Raw genomic sequence first — 16,141 nt, 5'->3', positions numbered from 1 at the left:
ACCAAATAAACTTGGTTTTACCACATAGGTATACCCATATGTACAAATAAAAAAACTGAAGCCAGCTGTGGATTTTTTATCTATAAATTCAGATATTTTAGTCTATATATGTTCGGTTCTGTTAGGATTGAATGCAACTTTTGTTTCTGAGTATTGAAGAAGTTAGCAGATGCTATGCACGACATAAAAGAGCAGTTGTGATATACAAAGGGGACAGCTTCCTGCCAAAATCTGTGAAGCATTGGAAGACCTAACCTATTTCTGTCAATTCACAGATTAATAAATGGAAGAATCACAAATACAGATAAGTAGCACGAGCACTTAGACTTTTATATCCCTTTACAGTGCTTTACAGCCCTCTCTAAGCAGTTTACAAAGTCAGCATATTGCCCCCAACAATCTGGGTCCCCTTTTTACTGACCTCAGAAGGATGGAAGGCTCCGTTAACCTTGAGCTGCTCAGAATTGAACTCCTGGAGTGAGCAGTGAGTTAGTCTTGCAGTACAGCCGTCTAACCACTGCACCACCATGGCTCTTGGTAGCCAGTTCATAGTTCCTCTGGCTTTGATATACACTCAGTTCTCTTTCTCCCAAAGGGATGAGAGGTAGGCTGTTGAACATCATTTGATGAACTCCTGACAGTTGCATTTTTCTATAGAGATGCCCTCATCAAAATGAAAGATGTATATGAGAAAAATCCACAAATGGGTGATCCAGGAAGTCTTCAGCCAAAATTAATGGAAACTATGAACAACATGGACCGTCTGCGAATGGAAATCCACAAGAATGAGGTAAAAATCTGTTCACTGGATAGTTTTTAAGACTAGAATTAGTACAATTTTCAGTCTCTTAACCAAGATATTCTCCCAAGTTCCAAAGAGTCATTCAAGTCAAAGCAGGCAAAGTCATATTTACTGCAGCATTTCAGCCCATTTGCAACAGCCTTCATGTCTTTCCCAGCTAGGTCTAATATTCCATTGAATGCAGCCACAATAATTGATGATAATTATGTGGATGGTTTTGCCAGCAGGATACCTAAAAATATTCAAAGCGTGGCAGCGTGGTGGCTCAGCAGTTAAAAAGCTGGGCTTGTCAGCTGGAAAGGTTCGAGACCCGACTTCCAGCTCATTAAAGCCACTTTAGGGGGGAAAAGTTGCAGCACTTAAGGAAAAAAATGGCAGAGCCTTGTAGAGCGGTGCAGCCCAAGACTCAGAGGCAATGGCAGGGGGTGTCAAAATAGGAAACCCCTGCCTGCCGTTGCCTCTCCACCCCATTCCTGCTGCAGCCAAACAGGCAGTTCGGCGTTCAGATTAGAGCCAACCTACGGCCATCTTCTGACAGACTGTTCGCTTGTCCAGCTCTCCATCCAGCGCCCACAGCAAGTTATCCCTGCAGGGATTTTCAAGTGTTGGGATGTCCTGCAAAGAAATGGCGGCACCAAGTTGGCAGAGGAGAATTGGTGGTGGTGAGAAGACCATCCCCTGCTGGCCACCCCAAGCTAGCAGCATCAAGTCCTCCCATTCTGCCATGAGACAGGGTGAACTGTGCTTGCCCCAGCTCCTGCCAACGTAGCAGTTTGAAAGCATACAAAATACAATTAGATAAATGCCACTTCAGTGGGAAGATAACAGTGCTGTGAGACATCATGCTGGCCACATGACTGCAGAAATATCTTCAGACAGCACTGGCTCAGTGGCTTTGAAACAGATGAGCACTGCCCCCTGTAGTCAGCAACAACTAGCGGAGTAAAATCTGCAGGGACTCCTTTACCTTTATACTGAATCAAGGAGTCTGTAAATTTTCTGTACTTAATAGAATATTTGGAAATACTTCAGTTAGAAAAAATGTTTTGGTAGCTATAGTTTAATTATATTATTTATTTAAATCTGCCCCAGTTGAAAATAATACACTTCAAGGAATTTATATTGGGTCAGCTTAATTCTTAAATGAAATTGGAAGTTTGATAAACAGTTTGGTAAAGACGGTCACAAAGTATAGTTTTACTAGCTATGGCATTTCAAAAGGTGATGAATTTAACTGTGTCTGGATATTTATAGAGTTCGTAAGTGGTGGTTTCATGGACAACTGGACATAGAATTGATTTTGGACCAAGTTTTTGTTTCCTTTGACCATACATACATGCTTGTGTATCCACAAGACAGGCCAAGCACTCCTCAATTCTCTATCTCCCTTTACTGCTTTTTAAATGTTCCTTGGCATTTTTTCCCCCTATTACTCCCTAGTTATATTTATCTGTTTTCTCCTGGACAGGAAAAAATATTTCCAAATAATTACTTGCCTACGAGTAAGTCTTTAACGCCCAAATGGAACCAAGTGGACAACTGGAACCATAAAGATTATGTTGGAGGCTGTCATTTTGGACTGCAGTAGGCCAGTGTCCCTTGGTTTTTTTTTGTTTTTTTTAAAAACACCTTTAAAACATCTAAAAGTGCATACGTACATACAAGAAATATAGCTTATGGGTTCCAGAAGCATCCCCTGAGCAGAATTTTTATATTTCATTCTGGCACAGGTAACAGGTTTCTCTCTCTTTTCAGGCATGGCTTTCTGAAGTTGAAGGTAAAGTAGCAACAAGAGGAGACCGAAGGCACAGCAGTGACATCAACCATCTCGTAACCCAAGGAAGAGAGAGGTCACTATATTACACTCTATTTTTTATTTCCTGACCTACCAGTCGATTATAAAGCTAGATTTCTAAAACAAGTAAATCTAGTAATTGTGATTTATATACCTAAAATATAGAGCAGAGCAAATCCTCTGAAAGTGTCACTTTGCAATAGCAAGAACATACAATATATAAAACAACCTCTCTTCTGACATAGAATAACAACCAAGAAAAGCCAGACATACTTAGAAAGTACAGCTAACTTAATTATCGGAGGAGAGGTGCACCAAATATTCCTTGGATTGCAAAGCACCTCTTTGCACAGGTGTGCAAGAAGTCTGCCTTCTCTGTAGCAGAATAAGGTTCTCCCTCAAATTCAGATGTTCTTTCCCCTGAAGATCTGGCTTCTCATCCAGTCCTTTGATAAGGGAAAATGAGAATCCTGACATTTTACTAAAATGTATAAAGTGTGTGTGTGTGTGTGTGTGTGTGTATAAAGAAAGAAAAAGACTTTTTTTCACAAGATCTTTTTGTATGTCGTCATCTCGAAAAAGCTTTGCATTAAATCTTCATGCTACAAGACGTTTTATTCACGTCGTTCCAGTTTTATTGAACTTTCTGGTTGTTAAAGGAAATACCTGCAGCTTCCAATGTTTATCAGCTTCTCCCACCCTTTTTCCCCCCCCTCTCTTTTAACATCTTTTCTGTTATGTGCTGGTATGTATATTTAGACATTTTAAACTTCAGTAATTTTTTTGATAATGTGATTGCATTTTTAGTGGATTGACTTCTTTCATATACAGTATTATAAATTGCTTTAACTGTTTAAAATGAAACATTCATGTATTTTAATAGACAAAAAAATAATATTTAGAAAGAGTGGTATGTGTGTGTTCATAACAAGTGTTCACAAAACCAGAGGAATGCGAAGGTTCCACCTGCAAAAATGCCCTTCAGCATTATACTTCAAATGATTTAACCAACTTCATATAGTTCTCCTTTTCCCATAGAAAAGCTGTAGCATTCATCAATTGGTTTTATATGCTTGGCTAAGGAATAAATATGCTTCTCTTCATTACATTAGATTGCAGCTGGAGTGTAACAAAATTGAAACGGTGTGAGTTAAGGGTTGTTTATAGAGGCAAAGCAGGCTAAAAAACTCCTACACATTCTTCTCTTTTTAGGCAGTCTGTGGAAATTAAAAAAAGAACTTTTTAGATAAACAACTTGTTTCATTTTCTATTTTAAGTAAAGCAGGGATTAAAAATGATGGACAGTTTCACTTTGAAATTTTAAACAAGGGAATATATGGTTATTCCCCCCCCTTTATAGCCATGTGTGGTGGAAGAGAGTCTGAAGATGTAACGAGAGACAGGATTTTATTCCAGTAGACTTGAGTGCATTTAAAGCACCAGTATTATTGTTCTGTATTTTCATATGCTGGACAGATGGAATCAAAGCGCTTTTGCTTTTAAAAGCCATTGTATGTTCTGTTCTCTGCCTGTATTTTTCAGTCACATTTTATAGATAGAATGATATAATTCTTTATTTAGGCCAAGTGTGATTGGACAACACAAGGAATTTGTTTCGGGTGTATAAGCTCACAGCGTACATATAAACAGCAAGTAATAGTTCATAGATCATAATAAACAATTGATAAATCATAAGAAACTAATAGAAAACAGTAGGAAAGATGAGAAATTATACAGTGTTGTGGGAATTAGGTGTTTACCAGAGGGATGGTAAAACTTTAATAGTTTTGGCATGCAATGCCCTATAGCGGCATCCAGAGGGGAGAAGTTGAAATTGATTATGTCCAGGATGTGAGGGGTCTCTACATATTTTCTGAACCCTCTTTCTCTTTTGGGCAGTATACAGGTCCATATATAGGATGGGTTTACGTTTACTTCACAAAGGTTCACAATTTGCAATAAAATATGAACATGTTTTGAGATTCTTTTTAACTGATGAAAAACCTATGAGAATTTGGTTAGAGAAACGCAAAGGTGCTTTCTGTTATCTATTACATTTTAGTCCGGAGGGGAGCTACACAGATGATGCCAACCAAGAAGTTCGAAGCCCACCTCAGCAGCATGGCCCCCATAATGAATTTGATGACGAGTTTGAAGATGACGATCCCTTGCCGGCTATAGGACATTGTAAAGCTATCTATCCATTTGATGGTAAGATTAATTTCACTGAAGTCTACATGCAGAATAAATGGGAGTGACCTTGAATCAGTCCAGGATGTTTGGAATTTTCATTGTTCAACAAAACACGATTTGTAATGTTTAAGAGTGTTTACACTATATGAACAATGGGAACTCAAAACAAGGCCTTTAATTTAACACAAAAGTAGGGCTAGTCTCGGCTGAATGCTCCACATAACCATGTTGCAGAAATAGGTGGTATTTGTATTTCAACCCACTTGGAAAAACTCAACAAACTCAGTTTTTGAATTTGGCAACATAAAAGCTCAGCAGCATAGCATTACTAGCTGTAATTAGCATGCATAAGGCATGGTTTTCCATTTGACAGCTTGTCTAAGAAAGCATTATCCAAGTAAATGCTACAGTAGAACCCATAACCTTAAATTTCTCTCTATTAAAGACAGCAGTAAACATATTGCACAGGTAGCAATCTTTTCTTAATGAGCAATCTAGTCAGGAGCCAGTTACAAGACATTGGAACTCGCAAAAGCATTTAAGCTTGGTATATGTGCACATTCCTCTACGCATATGTGTGTACTCACACACACACACACACCAACACAACATTGTGTGTGCATCTTTGTATGCAGTCTCCCCCCCCTCCTCCGGATATCTAAATACAATTGTATGTAAATTTTTATAATGGCATCTGGTTTAAGTTCTGGGAAATTCATGCCGTAACTCGTTTCTGTTTAATGGCAATAGTACTTCTGCATTATAACAAAATAAATATGTTAGATTAGAAAAGCAGCTGTTGGCAAGGATTCAACTTTGCAACAAGAGACCAGGTTTTTGTCTGTTGGCTTACATTTGAAACATATGTTCCGCTACAGGGAACTGAGGATCCCCATTTCCCAGAATGAAAAATGAGGGCTGAGAAAGAGACCAGCTTTAACTCCTCCAAAGGAACAAGAAACCCTAAACACTACACTTTGTTTTGATTTCCTCCTAGGTCACAATGAAGGTACCCTTGCCATGAAAGAGGGGGAGGTTTTGTATATTATAGAGGAAGATAAAGGCGATGGATGGACAAGAGCTCGGAGGCAGAATGGAGAAGAAGGATATGTGCCAACTACCTACATAGATGTAACTCTAGAAAAAAACAGTAAAGGTGCAGTAACCTATATCTAATCTCCAGTCCATCATCTTGTCCATGAACATTGCTTAATGAATACTGAAGCACATAATTGGATGGAAAAAGTCCAAAACCGTTTATGAATCCTTTCAATATGTGATTGACCACAGGAGCCCAAACTTAAGAGTTCAGTTTTGAAACTGGAAAATGTCTGCGTTTTTAGATTGTTCTGAGTGCCATCTTTGCTTAATGTACTTGTGCGTCCTCTTTTTCAGTACAGTATTTTATTGGTTTTCATTCTTTTAATATTATTCTTATAAAGCTTATTGCTTCCTTTTAAAAGAGCGTCTTTTTAGAACAAATAGTTTCATGAGAGTATACCATCTCTGGGCAATCGATGATTTTTCTTGAACCAGAGCTTGTTCCAAAATGAAGACCGGCTTTTAACTTTTATTTTCTGAACAGCAACTCTACTTCTCATTGCCCTCTGCCCATTGATGCCCTGCACACATTTTATAAGAACAGCCTGCAGGCTAATGCAATGTGTAAAGTCATGCAGCAACCAAGGAAAACTTTCACTTGCATGCCATTTCCTGCATGTAATGGAACCTAGGGAGTTGCGATGTAGGCTTACAAACATTCCTATTCTGTAAGTACTTTTGCAGCTTTTCCTTTCAAAATCAAATCTAAGATTCTTAAAAACGATACAAGTGCTATAGCAGCCACATAGCTTGCTGATTGGCTCCTTTTTTGCTCTTTTGCTCATATTTTGGATTTTTGTATACACGTTTTATATATACGTGTATATACATTTTTGTATACACAACCAAACAGTCCCTGCCTCTCATGCCAACACTTGACACATTTCTGATTCTGATTCTTGTTCATTGTTTTGTTCAAAAAGCGCAGAATAGTTACAACTGCTTCCTGCAGGACTTGTAAAAGTAAAACTTAAAAGTAAACTTGGTTCCATTCATCCCAATAGAAAGTGCCTATAGGAATAAATGCAGATCACTTCCTTTTGTTAGAAATGAACAGATAAAAGTCTTCGCATGTGGAGAAGTTTTCATGCCGGCAACGGGTTATTTTATGAGGATGTTTATCTGTGGTATCAGATGATTAGACTTGGAGTGTTCTAACTTGTATTACTTGGGCTTTTATACTTGTGTGTTTTCACTTGGATGCTAGGGACCATTTGGAAGTTAAATTGCACTAATTTTCTACTGAGTGAATGTCTACCCAGAAAGTGTGACTTGCAGAGCTTTTGCAAAGGATCTGAGCCATTATCTAGTATAATCGTAATAATCTGAGGTGGATGTTTATAAAGGGGAAAAAAATGACTGTGCTTCTCTTTTATTGAATGGCCCCTGGTAATCCTGTTCTGTTCTTCTTTTCCTCTCGGATTGCAGGTTCCTGAAGCGGGTATCTGAGAAAATGGGCGACATGTTGAAGGAGGTTACATGCAGCTGCTTTTGGGGGGGAGGGTGTTAGGCCCAACAAGATGGGGAGAAAGCCAGTTGCATGAAAGCATGTAGGCATATGTTTCTCACTAACAATGTTAGCATTTCTCTTGTGTGTTCAAAATTGTGGTAAGCTCTAAAGCTCCATCCCAACAGAACCAAACACCCCAGTTTGAAAACATATCCTCTCCATAGTTTGAAGTTCTGAAATGCTAACTGTTTACCACTTGCATTTTATATTGGCTGTTTCAGCTGCTTCCTTTTCCATATCCATTTTCAAAATCGGCGTTCAGTCGAAATCTTGTCATTGACAGTCTTCTGCCTGTGCCACTTCCATGCTCGCCCTAACCTTTTCCTGCATGTCTAGATGCGTGTCAGGCATGTTCGCCTAATGTTTTGTACTTCCATAGCTCTTCCTCGTCTCCTGCATTTGTAGCAACCTCCAGTACTAAAGTTTTTATTTCCCTACCCGTTTATGTCACTGTAATTTGTTTGTTTGTTTTATCTTCTTCATTGTGACCATTCCAGTTCTTTGACGTTACACCGGCTGTGAAAGTAACATTCATTCTGCTTTGGGAATGGAATACATCTCAGCACTAGGCCATTCCAGCCTACCCTCAGCACCTCAATACTTTCTCATGAGCACTGAAATCCTAAGATAATAAAGAGCACAGATTTGCCGCTGTAAGACAACCAACTCTTTTCAGAAATCAAGTGCTTGTCATTCAGATGCTGCCTTAAACTCTCGAGTGCCTAAATCTGTTGATTGCCAACAATACCACTTCAGTATCCCGCCAAGGGCTATTGGGTCTCAGCTCTGTATGACCTCAATCTTTCTACAGTTCTGCAGCTGTTGGTAGCCAATGGTAGATGTTTTCTCGATCTCTACCATTCCACAACTCAAGGTGCATTGTGAACGTGACACATTGGAAAACAAAAGTACATGTATCGATTTTTTTTTTTTACGTCCAATGAATGTTTTTAATAGGATTTTTATGGGAGCCTTTTTTTAATTGCCTATTTTTTTTAGTTGGGGATGGGAGAAGACACCAGTTTTTAAACGAACTGCAGTGCTCGTCTTATTTCCAAGTATGCTTTATTGTAAGGACCAGTTAAAAATTGGAGTGATACTTTGTAATGATCTATGTGCACTTTTATTTGTAAACATTGCGATTGGGACACATTTATACATGTAAATATAGTTGTCTGCAGCACCCTGTCATTGCTCATGTTATTTGTCTGCCATTTGTGAATTATGTTAACGAAACCATTGAATCTAAGCAAAATAGGATAATCTTAGTATATGGGAAGGGATGGGAGGGGCAAAGGAACAGTTAAATTAAGCTTCATAAACCAGCTTTCTGCTGTTTGTGGTAATATTTAAAATCCTGCTTTTCTAAAGGTGGGAATCAAAGCAATATTTGGACACGGCAATGCTGGATTCCTTTAGAAGTTTTTTCAGTGTTACTAGCAGTTGTACTATCAGTAAAACTAAATCTGTGTGACTCTTGTGTGGAAATTTCTTCCTTTTTACTATTAAGTGTGCCACTATTACACAGATGATTTAGTGTATTTACATTGAGGGTGATAAAACACTAAAGGTTAGAGTTTTGGGATATTGTAAACAGGGTTATTTATAATAATGTGACCGTATGCCATTACTGACCAAACTACATGGAATAGTTGTTTGTTTAATGCTGGCTTTTCATTTTAAAGTTCCAGATGAAAGACAATGATTAGGTTCTCACTCTTCCAGCCAAGAACCCTATGGATTTAGCTTAACAGCCAGTTTGAGCTGCTTTTAACACTTCCAGTAAAGGACTAATAGTTCTTTTGTGCTACTGTTTTTGTAAGGCAGGATTTGTTTCCTCAGGAGGATCTTTTTCTTCCTGTGGTATAAAGCATCCTTTATGAGGGTAGTGAAATGTAAAGGGGAGGAAAAAAATCTTTGTACTTGCACAGTTGGCTAAAATTATTTTGAAATGTTGAGAGTTAATTGTCTGAGTCATAACTTTTCAGTAATTTTTAATCTTTTGTGCACGTGTTGATTTTTTAAATGTTTAAATGCTTTGTTAAATAATAGTCGTGCTCTTCAAAATATTTTCATGGAATTAAACAATCTTTTCATGGCCCCGATCCTTTCTTTGTCTTCTGTTGCAGGCAAGTCATAGGCGGCTTTTGTCTTGCTTAATTTGTCATAAATATGCTCGGGTGGTGAAGGGAAGGAAAAGTTGCACCAGAAAGATATATCTATCCATGTTTTCCTCTATGTTAGTCCTCCAATCCAGAATTATTCCTTGGGATTACTTAAATTCTTTACAAGGTTTCTCAGGTGACTTTCAGTGCACTTTATACTCCACCTAATTTGCCAAAGAGGCAGACAGATCCAGATTGGGATTTACACTAAAGCTTACTAATTACACGAACACTTAGAAACAGCAGCACTTTTGGCATGTTTAAACAATGATGCCACAAAGAATTGTACTTATATTTGGCCTCCACAAACAAATAAGGAGTGCAGTATTTCCTGCACAATGCAAATGCCTGCCAGAGAAAAGTTGAAGAGGCTGAAACAATACACTTCAGTGCGGCTTCTGGTAGAACTGCACACATGCAAACAGTAGCTTTGGGGAGGATTCCAAAATTCCTAGATATTTATTTTTTTTGTCCTGACCTACATAGTTGTAGCATGGTGGGTCTCAGATTTCAGGACTACTATGAAAAGGAAATGGTTCTTCCATTTTCTTCTCCTTTTTTCCCCCTCTCAAGTTTTCTCTTGCCTTCTTAATCCCAGCTGGATCGTTCATGTTCAGCTCATGAAGTTTTTTGTTTTTTTTAAAGAATTGTTCTAAAATTTGTGTATTCATTTGGATTCTGAAACTATAGGGTACGATAGCCCTCGCTGATGGAAAAGTCTGTTTGGAACTGATAATGAAAGCATCAGCCATAGATTTCAAAAGCAGTCCTAAAAGGTCTGCTATCGGGTCTGCCTTACTAGCTTTATTAAAATAAAAGCTTCACATTTTCCAGTTGACTGATCAGGCCATGGTGGATTTAAACGCCTTTTATTAAGTTTGCTTGTTTCCTCTGTCTTAGGATTCATGTCATGCTTACCATGACTTCCAGAGTACAAAGAGGAGGAAGATAGATGTCTTCTTTTTCCTTAAGTCGTTGTTGGATATTTGATTAGGAGAGAGAGAAAGAAAGAGATTATGTCTTTTTTTCTTCTCTCAGAGTAGGACCTTAATTGGGTTAGACAGTAAATTGTATTACTGGTTAAAATCAAACGTCTTTATAATTAGAACTAAGAAAAAAATATGTTTTTAAATTATATCCATCATGAAAGGTTTAAAAAAAAGCTAATTTAGCTCACGGTGAACAGTAAGATACAAGTTTGGTAGTGCAACATTACCACAATTTCACCTGGTGAAATTTATACAAGTATTATAGCCACTTAACCCATTACTGCTTGTAAAAACTAGCAGTGAAACAGGCCTCTCTAATTCCTTCACTTGAGAATTGTTTTTTTAAAAATCTGCAATGGTGGAAGACATACAGATATTTTAAAGCCTTTTGATTTTAAAAAAATCCATATGAAGTAGTATGGGAAGAATCAGTCACTGGAAAGCAAAAGTTTCCACCAAGTTGCAGGATGTGAAAATATTTGGATCTGTGTCTATTAAACCAAGATACCTGATGACGTTTAAAGTAACTTCATAGAAAACACAATTGATAAGCAATATGGATAAATGCCATCAAGAGGCTTCAATTTTACAGGTCCACAATTCAAAATTTTGTTGATGATGTTGGAAAAAGTCATGGACAATGGAAAGCATTGAAAAGAGTTGAATTTGTAATGTGAATATAATAAGTGAGTGAGTAGAACATAAAATTGACTGTAAATATTGGACACTCTGAAAACTATGTCCAACAGAGTTGTTTATGGAAAGTTCTGGCCTTCCTCTCATCAGCAAAAATATATGCTAGTCATTGCTGCCTACTATTTCACACAACCAGAAATGCCCATCCATAGAAAAGCTTTCACTCTTGTCCAAGACTGTACCATGCTCTCCCTTCAGTTTTGGATGGCAAACATGAAAGTGGCAAATCTATATATGTGTGCACATACACACACCACGCATAGATTTGCCATACTTTTTGATCTGCTTTTACCATTCACAATTCTGGTGTTTTAATACTATTGTTTTAACCGCTTTTAATTGCAGTTGTGTTTAAAATAGGCCACCCTAAGCTATTATGGGAATAGGCGACTTACGTTTGAGAGGAAGTAAATTTTATCAATGCCATTCCAAAGTTAAGAAGCAATATGGCAGCAGCAAAAAAAGGGAAGCATGGAGTCTTGCTACTACCTTAAACAGTGTGAAAGTGGACATTGATATAGTTGATGTGTTGAGTCCCCAAAACAAGTCATTTTGTGTTTCATTGACAATATAACAAGGCATAAAAAAAAAAAATAAGGCATAAAATATTTCAAGTGTTACTCTTTAATTCACAGCTATTATAAAAATTTCCATATCTATTTAAGGGATATCATACAACTGATACCTCCTAAAGAGCCATTTCTTTAACTTTATGTTTACAAAACAGACTGTTAATAACATTATTGGATATAAGTCCTAAAATCACTTTTTTAGAGTGGACTGGAGATGTCCATGAAAGGTAACAATCATAAGAAATAAATAACCCTTTATAAATCAAATCATTATTAGCAACTTATAAATAAATGTACATAAATACAGTTTACAAATTCTGCTTGATGTCAGAGGAACTTTACAAAAACTTTTTGACTGTATAACCATGTCTTCCACACCCCATCTAGGGTTATGGCAGTTTCTTCGGAATAAGAATAATAATCCATGAAGCAGTGTCCTGCTTCTCAATTGGGTATAGATGCTGTGTTTGCTATATGATTTTTGATTGGCTTGAAACTTGTTTTTTGGGGGAGGAGGGATTGGGGAATTAACGGGTTTTTTAAAAATCACACTAGCAGCATAGAAGGGAGTTGGCAGGCAGCAAATATTCCCAAGGAAGTATTTTGTTTTAAAGGATTTTTTTTTGAGGGGGGCAGTCTTTGCCCTAGGAAAATGAGAAATAAGCAACATAAACTACAGCTTTCCTTTTAAAAAAAGTGTTTCCTTGGTAAGTATACCAATTTCTTTTTAGCTGAGAATCCATCAGGCATTTCTTTGTTCAATCTGTTTGGTAAGAAGAGGTTCTAGTTTTCGGGAAAGTGCAGTTAAAATTTGATTGAATTTTTCATATCTTTCATTTTGGTTGACCTGTGCTCCTTTGCTGCCCCAGAGCAATCTCATCTGAAATTCTGTTTTGAAGATTTCGTTCATTGCGTCATCTGGCTGAAAACCTGGTGAAGAAAATGGAAATGTACAGATGTTACTATAAAATACAGTCTTTGGTACCAAGTGCTGCACGTGTTTAAGCCAGCTGCATGTCACTTTGACTGCAGCAGATGATTTGAGGTTGCTGTAGGTTCTCCCTGGAGAAAACATGACAATACAATGGGAAAAGTACCGTAGTTGACCTAAATTGGGGTTTCCCAACCTTTTCTATATACCCTGCATCCTAGAACGCTTCTGATATATTCTTGCACCCCTTGCAAAAATAAATAATTTTGAAACTTCTAAATCCAAATTTTCGCACCCCCTGGAATATTATCTCGCCACACCCAGGGGGTACGAGCACCCCAGTAGGAAACCCCTGATCTAAATCATCTGCCAATTGCAAAAAAATTCCCTCCACGTTGAATGAATACGGCATTTGAAACATACAGAGAATATGTACAACAAATAATGGCTATACAGCAATATTTATTCATTTTGGCAGCTCGAAGATGTGTGGATTTCCAACTCCCCCAATTCCCCAGCCATCTTGTTGATTTTCCTACATGGCTAAATTTTTGCCTCCGAGGACAAAATGAACAACCAAACTAAACCCCAGCTTTACTGTTTTTTAAAAAATAAAACATTCCAACCCATTTTTAGCATCTTAGAAACAGCTTTCCTCCAAGGTCTCTAGGAATGCGTTCTAAAGTTGCTAAATGAGTCGTGCAAAGTCCCTAGAAAGGCCACACATTTCCTCATAAGCAACACTGAAAGTCAGTCCAACCCCAGCTCTTCCTGTTTACAGTTCAGGGAATGAGAAGGGACACGGGGTCAACTCAGGTAAAGCTGCCTTCTTTAAATTACCAGAAACACAATCATCTGTCGGGCACACAAATAAGGGTGGAAGCAGCCTTGTTGGATAAGAGTACATTTACACAGCCTTGGGCTTGATTCTACTTGTGTCTCTTTTTATGAGCTTAACTACTAAAAACCTTAGAGCCATACCAAGAGGTCTTATTATCTTTTCCCCCCCTACCTGTAAGGATCCTTTCTGCATTTGCACTATACTGTTCAGCATTTTGTGCTATGAAACGAGCTGTTGCCAAATGTTTGAGCATGATATCACAGCTTTGGTCAGTGTTTTCCCACACATCCATTCCCTCAAAGACCACCGTCTGACGTTCTAGCAGGGTAACCAGAGGCATCAGCAACGGCACAGTGACGACGTTTTGTGACACGCAAGTGATCTCTGAAAAAGGAAGAAATGAAAAGGCACCTCAAGTTAGCACTATGACTATGACGAATTGATCTACAACTAGACCAGGGCTGTCAAATTCCCGGCTCGCGGAGCAGAAGTGTCACATGCTGGCCACGCCCAGTTTAGCAAAGGAGGGGGGAAGGTCCTGATATGTCACGTGACATCACCGTGACGATGGGAGTTTGACACCCCTGAACTAGACTATAACCTGCAACTTTAGATACCCATTCCTGTAGGTTTTTCAATGCAGTACAGTAACACAGCCCTCTGTAACTACAGGCAGGTCTCAACAACTGTTCATTTAATGATGGTTCAAAGTTGTGATGGCCTTGGGAAAAAATGACCCATCCTCAAAATTACAACCACTGCACCATGCCCCATGGTCATGTGATTGCAATTCAAGTGCTTGGCACCTAGTTTGATTTACGATGGTTGCAGCATCTCTTGGCCGCATGATCCCAACCCACAACCTTCCTGACCAGTTTTCTGAAGAGCAAAGCCAATTGGGGAAGATGGATTGACTTAACAATCGTATAATTCACTGGAGTGATTCGCTTAATGATGGTGGTGATAAAAATGAGTCAAGTTACATGGATGACTCACTTTAACGATTCACTGCTTAGCGACCAAAGTTCCAGTTCTAATTGTGGTCATAAGTCAAGGACTAACTCTACAATGTTTGGCTAGGTAGGTCTAATTTCTGGGCCTACTGCTGGTCTGTAAAGGCATAGCTGGTTTAGGATCAGAAATTCTCCATGTCTGTCCAGCACTTCAGTCATCAGAGAACTCATTCTGAGTGCTCCTACCAAATGAAGTTAGTTGTTGGCATTAAGAGAATCTTCTCAGTTTCCGTATACACTTAAGGAATTGCCTATTAATATATAATTGTTTTAAGTGCTTGCATTATATATTACATATACTTTATTATATTTATATGTGCTATTTCTTGTGAGTATACCTTCAAATACATACAACATTCCTGCTTTAAAGTACTTTTATTGGGTTCCCCCCTGATTTTAGCATTTTAAATAATTTTGCAGAAAACATCTATTTGGATTAGAAATGTAAATACATACATACATTACACATCTAAGTATCCCAATAAGCAGTGTGAATCAAGTATAGAGACAGATATTGTTCCCTTTTTAATTCAGTTTTCTTTTCATAAAACCCCCTTAACTTTGGCAAGAAAACTGATCATTGATCATTTTTCATTGGAGCTGCAGGAACTTCATTATGCAACTAATTCTTATGACAAAACAGGAGGCCTAGGACAATTACAGGTAGTCCTCAACTTAGGACTACAATTGAGCCCAACCTTTCTGTTGCTAAGTGAATTTTGCCCCATTTTACAACCTTTCTTGCCACAGTTGTTAAGTGAATCCCTGCAGTGGTTAAATTAGTAACTGGTCATTAAGTGAATCTGGCTTCCCCATTGACTTTGTCAGAAGGTTGCAAAAGGTGACCACATAACCCAGGGACACTGTAACTCTGATAAATATGAGTCAACTGTGAAGCATCCAAATGTTTTATCGTATGACCATGAGTATGCTGCAACAGTTGTGTGAAAAATGGTCCTAAGCAGGGGTGGGATTCTATCGGGTCGGACTGGTTCTATAGAACCGGTTGTTACGATTCTGCGCAGTTCAGAGAACCGGTAAATAGTGCCCCTGGTTGGCCCCATCCCACCCTGCCCATTCACTCCTTACCTGGCATCCGTGCCATCTAACTTGCCTACGTTGTGCCTTCGCCTAATTTTTAGTAAGTTGTTATTTTTCCTTCCCCCCCGCCCCCCAGCATCAGCTGTTCTGCTGTGCGGGGAGATTTAGATTAGCTAGAAAGCAGGAAATAGTTGGATTACTTGCTTTCCAGCTACTCTAAAAGCAGAGCTGGACCTTCCTTAGGACTGAAGCATCTATTTTTCAGTGCAGATTCAGGTAGCAGATTGCAGAAAGATAGATCTCTGAGTGAATCTCTGATTCTGTGAGCAACTCAATCTGCCTGCCTGCTTTGTCCGATTTTGGGTAAAAGTTGCTCTTTTTTAATAAAAAATTCAATATTTACATAAATATTTATAATATTTACATACAAGCCATACCCAGCCAGTCACATAACCACCAAGCCATACCCGGTCAGCAAGCCATGCCCACCCA

At 38.4% G+C, this 16,141-nt stretch overlaps 2 protein-coding genes across 9 annotated transcripts in view; one reads left to right on the top strand and one right to left on the bottom strand.

The window, feature by feature from the left end:
- The window catches only part of FNBP1L (formin binding protein 1 like), a 65,988-nt gene extending 56,487 nt beyond the window's left edge, over positions 1-9,501 (top strand). For 3 of the 5 annotated variants that reach the window (XM_087960677.1, XM_087960675.1, XM_087960678.1), the window contains 4 exons: positions 658-790; positions 2,558-2,652; positions 4,660-4,808; positions 5,788-9,501. In XM_087960677.1, coding sequence (XP_087816803.1) covers positions 658-790; positions 2,558-2,652; positions 4,660-4,808; positions 5,788-5,966 — 556 coding nt within the window. In that variant the 3' untranslated portion in view covers positions 5,967-9,501. The remainder of the gene's footprint in view (positions 1-657; positions 791-2,557; positions 2,653-4,659; positions 4,809-5,787) is intronic. The other 2 variants (XM_087960679.1, XM_087960676.1) reach the window with 1 other exon arrangement.
- Positions 9,502-11,859: 2,358 nt separating this feature from the next.
- The window catches only part of BCAR3 (BCAR3 adaptor protein, NSP family member), a 91,560-nt gene continuing 87,278 nt past the window's right edge, over positions 11,860-16,141 (bottom strand). For all 4 annotated transcript variants that reach the window (XM_087960671.1, XM_026671827.2, XM_087960672.1 and 1 more), the window contains 2 exons: positions 13,767-13,979; positions 11,860-12,753 (listed from right to left, as the gene is read on the bottom strand). In XM_087960671.1, the coding sequence (XP_087816797.1) occupies positions 12,566-12,753; positions 13,767-13,979 (401 nt within the window). In that variant the 3' untranslated portion in view covers positions 11,860-12,565. The remainder of the gene's footprint in view (positions 12,754-13,766; positions 13,980-16,141) is intronic.

This window comes from Notechis scutatus, chromosome 3 (assembly GCF_049901735.1).
Source record: "Notechis scutatus isolate UNSWTSFEM ecotype Mainland chromosome 3, rNotScu1.2, whole genome shotgun sequence".
Taxonomy (NCBI): domain Eukaryota; kingdom Metazoa; phylum Chordata; class Lepidosauria; order Squamata; family Elapidae; genus Notechis; species Notechis scutatus.
This window is presented reverse-complemented; position numbering and strand designations above follow the sequence as displayed.